Source organism: Marmota monax, unplaced genomic scaffold (genome assembly GCF_021218885.2).
Source record: "Marmota monax isolate L192 unplaced genomic scaffold, Marmota_monax_Labrador192_F-V1.1 WCK01_AAM20220418_F8-fsc00151, whole genome shotgun sequence".
In the NCBI taxonomy this organism is placed as follows: domain Eukaryota; kingdom Metazoa; phylum Chordata; class Mammalia; order Rodentia; family Sciuridae; genus Marmota; species Marmota monax.
This window is the reverse complement of record NW_026694226.1, coordinates 3,193,939-3,205,227: the sequence shown is the minus strand read 5'-3', so window position 1 is coordinate 3,205,227 and position 11,289 is coordinate 3,193,939. Positions and strand designations below refer to the sequence as shown.

The window sequence follows — 11,289 nt, the reverse complement described above, 5'->3', positions numbered from 1 at the left end:
AACAACTAGGAATAACAAAACAAAAAACCACATGCTTTGGAAAGTTAGAAAAAGCTTTATAGATGGGCTTTCTCCTTCACAAGTGTAATAATGAAACCTAGGATACTTAGAACAGTTCTCTTTAGAGTGAACAAATCTCTCTTCTTGAACATTTCCCTGAGGTGTTCCATCAAAGGCTATTGTTGGAATAATAAATGCCATCTTCTGTGGGAGTCTGGAGCCTCAGCGTAGGGAGGACATAGTAAAGAGACAATCCCTCGGAGTCTGGCTGCCCAAGTTGGCCTCGCTGCCCAGTCCCTGCTCTCAGCACCCTTCCTTGTCCTTCCACGTCCGCTGTGCTCCTCCCCAGCATTCGAGGACGATTAGACCGGCTGGGCCGGTCGCGCCTGTAGATCCAGAGACCAAAGGCTGCGCGCCCAGGCTCCCCGCCCTAGGTGTAGACATTGCCCATCCACCTCGGCCCCACCCTGCCCCTACCGACTCTAAACCCATTCCCCGCGCAGCTCCGCCCCTACTTCCTCAGCCCGCCTCCTTCTGTTACGGGCTCCGGGTCAGCGCTCGGGTGGATGTGGTTTTTCCCGGAGAGACCACGCTTTCCTTCATGCTCCCCAACGGCTCCGCCTTCCCGCCGGAGCCTGACCCTTCCCAGCGTGCCCGGCGATTCCGGCGTGCTAGGCCCTGGGAGGGCAAGGCCCCAGGGCCTGGCGGAGGGGCGCGAGGGGCAGGCTGGGAGTTGTAGTTCTCCTGTGCACGAGGGCAGCTGGAGGCTGGCGGAAGGCTGGACTCGTTGTCCCAGCGTGCTCTGCGCCTCTACCCGCGCGCTCGCAGCTTCTCGCTCTCGCTGCTTGCCCGCCCGCTCTCTTGCTTGCTCGCGCTTTCGCTCGCGCTCTGCTCGCGGATCGAGGAGGCTTTGGCCACTGCGTGCGGCCGTGAAGGGAGACAGGCGGCGGCTCAGGGGAAAGGAGGCTGCATTGGTGGTGGTAGTAAGAAGATGTCGGGCGAGGACGAGCAGCAGGAGCAAACTATCGCCGAGGACCTGGTCGTGACCAAGTATAAGATGGGGGGCGACATCGCCAACCGTGAGTGCGGCCTCAGGGGTCTGGGAGTCGAGGCTGAGAGGGAGAGGTGCCGGTCTATCCCCAAAGGGGCTGGAGCGGCGGGGTCTTGCGGAGTGAGCTACCGAGGGGCGCGCACCGGCCCGCGGGGGGCGGCGTGGTGGGAAGACCCGGTGTCGCGCCGGGGACGCAGTGGCCCGGCCTGGGCTGGAGTCTGGAGGTGCGGGCCTGCGTCCGGGAGGAGAGCAGAGAGGGGCCCCCGGCAGGCCCAGACTCTAGGCCGTTGGTAAGGAGGCAAGGCGCGTCCTTTACAGCCCCTCACCCTTCACTCCTGTTCTCAGCCTTCTCTGGTTCTGGCAGCAGCGAGGCCACCTCCAAAAGGAAGCGCCCAGCTGCTGGCGTCAGAAGCACTCTGTTTTGTTGCGGTTCCCGGCGGTCCGGCGCTGAGCCGGCACGTGTTGCTTAGACCCCATGCGAGTCGCTGTCTTCTCTCTTCCTTTGCTACAGTCCCTGACACCAGCTTCCACCACGTGCTTTACTAGAGCCTTTCCTTCTTTACTTCGGCTTTTACCCTGGTGGGGGCCCCCTTTTACCCTAGGTTTAGCACTGGGGACCGTTGGAAAGCACTCCTGGACCTTCTGACACAACTCCTGGAGATAATGTCTGCTTTTCTGGAAGTTATTCATTTTTACCATCGCTCCAATCTGTGCAGATGGCCTTAGCCTTTAAATTTGATTGTTCTCAGGGATTTGACAGTGTTTTGAGGTTCTGCTCTCCTTCCAACTAGGCAAGTTTGTGAACAGTACTAGAAAAGGGGAGACTGATTATAGAATTGTCATAAGTTGTCTTTATTCCATTTGTTTTCTGAGCAGTTGCCTGCTACTCTGGACAGATGTCTCACTTTCTGTTTTCTCTCTTTCCAATTCCACTTTTAAAATTTAAAACCTACTTAGGGAGATAGAAACTGCTTGTCCTTGAACTTTTTAAGTAATTTGACAGTAAAGATATTTGGGAGGAGATATCTGGAATGCTTTTAGTCCTGTGGCTGAAAATTTCAGGTTTTATGGCTTCCAAACAATCATCAAAACAGATCTCAAAAATCAAACCTAAGGGGCTGGGGATGTGGCTCAAGTGGTAGTGCACTTGCCTGGCATGAGTGCAGCTAGGGTTCGATCCTCAGCACCACATACAAATAAAGATGTTGTGTCCCCCGAAAACTAAAAAATAAATATTAAAATTCTCTCTTAAAAAAGAATCAAACCTAAATTTCAGGATGGATGATAATAGGAAATGAATAGACTCCTTTTTGATGTGTTTTAGTGTTGATACTCATGGTTTAAATCTGAAAAAAGAAGTTTTTCCTCTTTCTTGCAATGCAGAATTTGAAGCACTGGTGATCTCAGGTACCAATTTTGAAATTGAGATCTCATACCTCTTTGAGATCTACTGAAAGTTATAGCCCACGAGCCCCCCTGGAGCTCAGGATCCTTAGATTAAGTCCCCTTGGCTTATATACTTATTTATGAAGAAAAAGTCTACATATAATTGCGATTACTAACACCTAATTAGAGTGACGAGGAGAGAAGAAGGTAACATTTAACAGTGCATCAGCTTCGAGTCAGCAATTCTGTCTACCTTCCCATTGTCTCTGATGCCTATAAATTTCTTCTAATCTGCTTGGCATGTATGTGGGGTACCTTGGCAAGAGCCTGCTGAACTTCATAATTCTATCTTAACACACAAAGGGATCTTTGGAAAGTTTGAGGCCTTGCCTAAGGAGACAGATTACATATACCCAGTTGTCACATAATGTGAGGGAGAAAAAGGAGTGTTGGGTTTTTCTATTTTTAGAAAAAGAAGGTAGAAATTAGAGATTGTAAGTAGATAGATTCCAAGAGTCAAGAATTGTTTTCTCCTTCAACGTCAGGACAATGACACTAGGGAGTATTAAAATTTTTGAGTCCAACTTGGGTGGTAACTAGATAATAAATATATGCACAGCTGAGATGGTGGTATTGTGTCCCCAGGGGTACTTCGATCTTTGGTGGAAGCATCCAGTTCAGGTGTGTCGGTACTGAGCCTGTGTGAGAAAGGCGATGACATGATTATGGAAGAAACAGGGAAAATCTTTAAGAAAGAAAAGGAAATGAAGAAAGGTAAGGAAAAAAAAAAGATTCCCTCCCTAATTTACCAAGTTTGACCCTTATTTGGTCCTCTGTTTTTGTTTTATCCATTGTAATTGTGTGATCCCCACCCCAGCTATGTTTGAGGTATTTGAAAATTTGGAGTGCCAGGTAGGATAGCGTTTCCTACCCAATCCAAACTTACTGAGCTTAAGCAAGTCCCTGGAAAAAAAACTAAAAAACAAAGAACTTTTCATTTTTCTAAAGGAAAACAGGGCTCTGGAGAGAGAGCAAGATAGTAAGGCTGGTGATTCTTTTTACAGGTATTGCCTTTCCTACCAGCATTTCGGTAAATAACTGTGTATGTCACTTCTCCCCTTTGAAGAGTGACCAGGACTATATTCTCAAGGAAGGTGACTTGGTAAAAATGTAAGGTTAAACCATTCTAGAGTATTTGTTTTTTTCCTGAGCATTTACATAGTGCCAGTTCCAATGCAGTGCTCTGCTCTTGCCTTTCAGTGACCTTGGGGTCCATGTGGATGGCTTCATTGCTAATGTGGCTCATACTTTTGTGGTTGGTGTAGCTGAGGTAGGTGCCCTGTTCTTGAACTCTACTCAGTCTTGGTGGGGAGATGTATTATCATTTGCCTTTTATCCCCATCTTCTAGTACATCCATTTTGACAGTGCCTAGAAAAAGGGTTTTTTTCACATGTTTATTGGTTGGCCTTGTATATAAGTACAGAAATATATTAGCTAAATAGCCAGCTGCATTAGCAAGCTTTTCAGGAAATCACTGTTTGTTTATATTTCCTTATCTACAGGGGACCCAAGTAACAGGACGGAAAGCAGATGTCATTAAGGCAGCTCACCTTTGTGCTGAAGCTGCCCTGCGCCTGGTCAAACCTGGAAACCAGGTAAGGTGTTTTCTCTTAACTCAAACCTTGATAGAACCAAAGATGCATTAGACATCTATAGCTACTATGTGTGGAATTGTATCTTTTTTTTTTTTTAAATTGTGTCTTGAAATGGAATTTCTTAAAGAGGAGAGGCAGTAACTAAAGTGCTTGATACTAAACAGCAGTTTAACTATGAGTACCTATCACAGACAGTATCTGGGGATATATGAGCCCATATATGGATATATGGAGCCAGCCTATAGTGGTCCTTTCTTGTTTATATGTGCATCTTTCTCAAAAATATGAGCTAACAGTAAAACAAATTTTTTAAAACCCCAACTTAAAAGCTTATAAAAGTCATAAAAATAATAGGAAAGAGACAATAGTACCAATACACTGATGTCAAAGAGAGGACAAAATTTGTTCTGCTCTTTAAGTTCACTCAACCACTGATCCACATCCCCAGCCCTATTTTGTATTTTTATTTAGAGACAGGGTCTTACTGAGTTGCTTAGCACCTCGCTTTTGCTGTGGCTGGCTTTGAACTCTTGATCCTCAGTTCTCATGAACTAAAAGAATTAAACAGGTTATCAATAGAGATATTTCCAGAGACCCATTTAATACTTAAAAGCATTGGTGCCCCCCCCCCCTATTTTGGTATTGGGCATCCAATCCAGTACTTTACACATGCTATGTAAGCACTCTATCACTGAGCTGCTACTCCTGCCCCAGCATTATCTTTTTTTTTTTTAATATTTTATTTACATTTTAGTTTTTGGCACACACAACATCTTTCTTTGTATGTGGTGCTGAGGATCGAACCCCGGCCGCACCCATGCCAGGCGAGCGCGCTACAGCTTGAGCCACATCCCCAGCCCCGCCAGCATTATCTTTTAAAAATTTCTTTCTTTGTACTTTTTTTTCCTCGCATTTTTAATTAATTTGTACTTCATCCTCATTTAATTGCATTTTTTCCTACTGTTTAATTTCCTTATAATGATATCTAACTTTAGAGTTGTTATAGAACCCTTTAAACTCTGCTGCATGTATAGTAAACTCCTGAATTAGGTGTTAGTTTTATTTTATATATTTATATATGTGATATATTTTCATAGGAAGGTGGTATTGTGGCTGCTGTTAACTGAAATCAGATGGGTTCTTTACCCTATCATCAACTCTTATTGATTAAAATAATCTTGAACTCAAATCTTGAACTCATCTGTGAAATGGGAAAAATAAAATTTTGCCTTGTTTGCAGAGTTGTGAGAATGAATTTGGGGGGGTCTAAATTAGTAGCTTAGGTGAGGATCAGATCACATGTGAAAGAGGTAAAGAAGAAAAAAGGTCTTGCTGTCCCCTTTCAACGGATAAAATGACTGACATAAAGGAATAAAAACTGGACTTCACAACAGAAAAACCCAGGTTTATGATCAGGTTCTTCCTTGTTTAACCTTGGGCAAGTCAGTCAGTCTTTCTAAGCCTCAGTTTCCTCATCTTCTGTATAGATATAGTTCTGTCCTTTTCCCCTTTGAGAATTGTTCTCATTAGATCATCTTTGTGAAAGTGTTTCATAGAATAATATGTAAATATAAGATTTTTAGCCTAGGGATGATGAAATGAAAAACCAATGAATGAGAATTGTTGGCACTTGAAGGATATTAGAATTCCAACTTTTATGCTTCTTGTTCTTATGATAGAGAACTTATTAGCCCCTGATATCTCACCTTTTATTTGATCTTGTACTTCTAGAACACACAAGTGACAGAAGCCTGGAACAAAGTTGCCCATTCATTTAATTGCACGCCAATAGAAGGTGAGACCTCAGATAACAGGGTTGAGGGTCTAAGAATGAGTGGTTTAGCAGACTTAGGGATTTTGCTCTCTTAAGGATCCATCCTGGCTTTAGCTCAGTCTAAGCCAGAAACCTCGGTGCCCTCTTTCCATAACCAGGCACATTGTTTACACTGTCAAAAATGGGTGGATTTGGAATCCTTTTTGATTCTGGATAGCTGGTACCACGGGCCTTGTCCTGTCCACAGGTATGCTGTCACACCAGTTGAAGCAGCATGTCATCGATGGAGAGAAAACCATCATTCAGAATCCCACAGACCAACAGAAGTAGGTACCAACCCCACTCTTCACTGTCTACCATACCGGAGTAGTCACTAAGCTACTTATTCTTCTCAATGGTTCACTTTTTCTCTATTCATTTTAGGAAGGACCATGAAAAGGCCGAATTTGAGGTACATGAAGTATATGCTGTGGATGTTCTCGTCAGCTCAGGAGAGGGCAAGGTAAGGAGAGCAGCAGAGTTAGCAGAAGGGATGGCTGGCTGAGGGTATGTTCACCAGATAAGTGTGACCTGACTTAACTCTTTTAGGCCAAGGATGCGGGACAGAGAACCACCATTTACAAACGAGACCCTTCTAAACAGTATGGCCTGAAAATGAAAACTTCACGTGCCTTTTTCAGTGAGGTGGAAAGGCGTTTTGATGCCATGCCATTTACTTTAAGGTACTGCTTTTAGTAAAAACAGGACTTGAAACCATTCTGACTCAGAACCCGTACTCAGGAACGCTTTTCCCTCCTACATCCTTCCCTTCCTCTTCCCTCCTGCCCAGACTTGTAGCTGGTGCATGCATACACTAGCTCCCTCCCTTCCACTCTCTCCCTGTCTCCTCATTGAAGGTAATATAAAAGAGCAATCCTAAACATGATTTCTGCCTGAGGGTAGGCGTGATCCAAAAACATGAGCAAAATGGGGCTAGGGGTATAACTCAATGGTAGAGCACTTGCCTAATACATGTGAGGCCCTGTGTGTAATCCCCAGCACCACCACCACCAAAAAAAAAGTAAGCCATCTTTTGGTGGGGAGTCAAGGAAATCTCTGAATTCCATTTATCCCTACCCAGAGCATTTGAAGATGAGAAGAAGGCTCGGATGGGTGTGGTGGAATGTGCCAAACATGAGCTGCTGCAACCATTTAATGTTCTCTATGAGAAGGAGGGTGAGTTCTGAGATGAGATTTTCACTTTGGAGCCCCTGATTATATGGCATCCTTTTCCCATAGCTTCACAAAAGAGCTAGATTGACAAAGGAATGTTTTATCGAAATAATCTTCATTTTCCTCATAGGTGAATTTGTTGCCCAGTTTAAATTTACAGTTCTGCTCATGCCCAATGGCCCCATGCGGATAACCAGTGGTCCCTTTGAGCCTGACCTCTATAAGTCTGAGATGGAGGTCCAGGATGCAGAGCTTAAGGTTAGTGTGGAATGGAGAGTGATGAACATGTGGCACTTGTCCTGTGATGAAACCCTGAGAAGTGCTGCAGTGCTAGCAATAACGCTGTTTCCTCAAAAATTGTTGCCTTCTTTGTTCTGTTTTTTAGGCCCTCCTGCAGAGTTCTGCAAGTCGGAAAACCCAGAAAAAAAAGAAAAAGAAGGTGTGTTCTGATCGTCCTCTTCTGGCAGGGGAACCTGAGTACTCTTTATTCTACCTTCCTGTGTCTTGGTGGAGTATAGATTTCTGCATATCCTGATATTACTCCTCTTAGCCTTGATGGAGAGGATCAAGATATTTTTAGTTTTGGTCCCCCCAGACACTATTCCTGAAGTATTTAGAAACTGATGTGCCTTCTTCTCCTTTTCTTGAAATGTAGGCCTCCAAGACTGCAGAAAATGCCACCAGTGGGGAAACATTAGAAGAGAATGAAGCTGGGGATTGAGGTGGGTCCCATATCCCCATCTTGCTGCTCCAGCCTCATCCCCTTCCCACTACACCCCAGGCTCTGTGAAGTGCAGTTCATCTTCTCCACCCAGGACCGCCAGCAGAGCAGGGTCTCCCTGCCCTCATCCCAGTCCCCCTGCCCACCCCCTTCCAACAACAACCAGCTCCAACTGACTCTGGTTTTGGGAGGCCAGGCTTCCCAGCCACCGAAGACTACTTTAAATTGAAAAAAAAAAGAAAGAAAGAAATTGAATAATAAAATCAGGAGTCAAAATCCATCGTCTTCAAGCCCTCTTTCTAGCCTTTTCTACTATGCTTAATCAAGGTTTGTGAACAGGGAGGAGGCTAAATTAGCCACCACCACTAAAAACTCAGCTGAAATATTTTATACCACTCTGATGTCAACATTTTCTTATCCATCTTGGGCTTTTCTGTCTGGTTTCTCACTCTCCCCAAGTATTTTATGCTCTCAAAATTAAGAGGAGCTGTTCTTCAGATTGTTTTTTATTCATATGTAGCAGATTCCTCATCTGATCCAGGTTGTCTAGTCAGGCCCTTCCCATGTTTAGGAGTTCAAGTCTCCATTTCTGAAGAAATTCTCATCTATCAAATGGATTCCCATTTGTAAATCTTTTTAGTTGTTTTTGTTCAGGCTCACCCCCCCCCACCCCCATCCTTGACAAAACTGTAAAGAAATAAACCATCTCACCTGTCCTTTTCTCTGGAGTCAGTGGGGCCTTCCTTGCTCCTCCATTTACAAAAAAACCTAAGCTGGAAGTTCAACTGTGGTTTTATTCCCTGTTTGAAATATTTTGACCTCCCTCCCCTGAAAGAAATACCTGGAACCAGAGGAGTAGACTGAAGAGAGAACTCCTGGCTTTCTGAAGCTATGGACCTGGATTGGATGAATTGCTGGGGGTTTATAGAGAAAGATGACATTTCAGTACCTCTGGCATGCTGTCCCAGGGAATCAGGGCTCCCACTAACTTATGAGGTTTTTAAACACATTGAAGATGATATAGCATTAAAATAAATTTGGATTTGCTCATAATATTGTGCCTTTGTATGTTACTCTTATTTTAACAAAGGTAGGAAGAATATAAGTCCAGGCAATGATGATTAACTTGAAATTCTATAATGCTGCACTGTACCATTCTGAAACAAGGATTGGTTGGGGATGGTGGGTTTACATGAATCCTAGATTCTTTGAAGATAACTAATCTGGCATTTTGGTTGTGATTTGATTTTCTGAAGCAGAAGCATCCTTCATTGCTGTCATTTGTTCAGGACTAGGGACAATTAATGTATACTACAAAAAACAATTGGCTAGGCATGGTGGGCACTCTCCTGTAATCCCAGCAGCTCAGGAAACCCAGGCAGGAGGATCATCTGCAAGTTCAATGCCAGCCTCACCAATTTAGCGAGGCTCTAAGAAACTGAGACCCTGTCTTTAAACAAAATATAAAGATGGCTGGAGGTGTGCCTCAGTGGTTAACTGCCTCTGAGTTCAATTCTTAGTACCAAAACCAAAACAATACTGTAAGTATTTGTCTAAACTCATACATCACCAAAAGTGAACCCTACTAGTCTGAAGTAGTGGTTCTTTGGGTGTTGGTGTGAATGTGGATTGTCAGTTGTAACATATCACTGGGGATATTGTTAAGGAGGGTGACTCTGACTGTGAGGGCAGGGAATATGTGGAGGAAATAAATTTTTTGAGGTACTGGGGATGGGACATAGGGGCATTATACCACGGAGTTATACCCTAGCTCTTATTTTTTTGAGACAGGATCTTGCTAAATGGCCCAGGCTGGCCTCAAGCTTGTGATTCATCTAAGCCTCTTGAGTAGTTGGGATTACAAGTTTGTGCCATTTTGGGAAATCTCTCTACTTTTAGTTTTGCTGTGATAAATGTTTTAAAAAGTAGTTAAAAGCCAGGGATGGAGGTACATAACCTGCAGTCCCAGCCACTTGGGAGACAGAAGCATGAGGATTTGAGTTCAAGGCAGTCAATTTAGTGAGACCCTGTCTCAAATTCTTAAAAAGGGCCAGGCATGGTGGTATACACCTATAACCCAGCAGGCTGAGGCAGGATTGCAAATTCAAGGCCAGCCTTGAATTTAAGAGGCTGTAAGCAATTAGGAAGATCTGTCTCAAAATAAATAAATAAATAAGGGCTGGGGATATAGCTTAGTTGGTGGAGTGCTTGCCTTACAAGCACAAGGCCCTGCCTGGGTTCAATCCCCAACACCACTAAATAAATAAATAAAATAGAGCTGGGTGAGGGGTGTGATTTGGTGGCAGAATGCCCCTGGGTTCAATCCCCAGAGGAAGAACAGGCAAAAAAAGTGACATTTCCCCTCAGAGTTTATAGACTAGTTGGCAATCCTGGTGGATCTGATATAATTGCTAGGGTTTTTATTTTATTTTTAAAAGTTTCATTATTTTTTTTGTGACAATTCTAGAACTACCTAAACATGTGGAACAAGAACCCTTAGTTTTAAAAACCTTGGGAAACCGCTCAAAAGAAGAAGGAATTATAGACACAAAAATCTTAACTATTTTAAGTGGTAAAATGCCTTGTTTGGCTAAGGGTTCTTTTTTATCCTTAATTACTCTGTATCCAAATCTTTGAGGTTGTTTTCAGTGTATCTCACCTGACTATACCATAAGATTAAGGTTCTTTAACATCAAATGTCATATTTTCCCTAAAGATGTTAGCTAATCTTGCATTCCCTAGTCTGTAATTCAGCGACTCCGGAGGCTAAGGCAGGAGGACTGCAAATTTGAGGATCCATGGCAATTTGAACCGTCTCAAAATTAAAAATAAAAGGGGGATGTAACTCAGTTGTAGAGTGTCCTTCAGTTCAATCCCCAATCTCAAAAATTAAAAACAACCCTAACAGTTTTCTGTACAAATTATGCAACAATTGTGACCAGGAGTCTCTAGTGACATTCTATCTCAGGCCTTGTGGGGGAAAGACCACACTCAGCCATTTCATTGTTGTTGAAAAAAGTTGTAGAAAAAAGTTGACGTATCTCAAACAGTGAGTGATAAGGGTCTCTTTTTAGCCTCCTGACTCCCCACTTTACATCCTTCCATGTTCTTAAGAACCTGCAAGCTCCTATATCAAATTTCCCTGCAGCAAATTACCTTGGAAAATAAAACAAACCAGTAAAATACATCAGAATTGTTTGTACAGCCCCCACCAATCCATAATAAAATGGAGGACTTCGCTAAGATACTGCAACTCCCAAGAAGCAATGAGGGAAGGCGGAAGCCATTATCTTTTTCCCGTCTGCATGTCTCGGTCCTGTATTGGAAATAGATGTCCACGCTGAAATAATACGAAGTCCTCAAAAATGGCTGGGGAGGGGGAAACTGGGAACTCCCATTCAAAACACTCTGCTACCCAAGAGAACCGCTGGATCACTTAACTGAGGGCGGAAGAAAGCCATTATTGCTTTCATTGGGCAGCCCCACCTC

General features: G+C 43.7%; 1 protein-coding gene and 1 long non-coding RNA gene across 2 annotated transcripts; one reads left to right on the top strand and one right to left on the bottom strand.

Annotated features, from left to right (window-relative positions):
• Positions 1-35: 35 nt before the first annotated feature.
• Positions 36-730, bottom strand: LOC124108252 (uncharacterized). Its single transcript, XR_006856641.1, has 2 exons — positions 516-730; positions 36-386 (listed from the first exon to the last, which is right to left on the bottom strand). It is a non-coding gene; the product is annotated as an uncharacterized LOC124108252 (long non-coding RNA).
• Positions 731-821: 91 nt separating this feature from the next.
• Positions 822-8,853, top strand: Pa2g4 (proliferation-associated 2G4). The gene is made up of 13 exons (XM_046466676.2): positions 822-1,079; positions 3,083-3,211; positions 3,502-3,607; positions 3,698-3,767; positions 4,001-4,093; positions 5,825-5,888; positions 6,115-6,193; positions 6,291-6,369; positions 6,456-6,589; positions 6,988-7,082; positions 7,210-7,337; positions 7,465-7,518; positions 7,735-8,853. Exons 1-13 carry the CDS (start codon positions 992-994, stop codon positions 7,798-7,800), a joined length of 1,185 nt encoding a protein of 394 aa, XP_046322632.1. The 5' UTR covers positions 822-991; the 3' UTR covers positions 7,801-8,853.
• Positions 8,854-11,289: the final 2,436 nt, after the last annotated feature.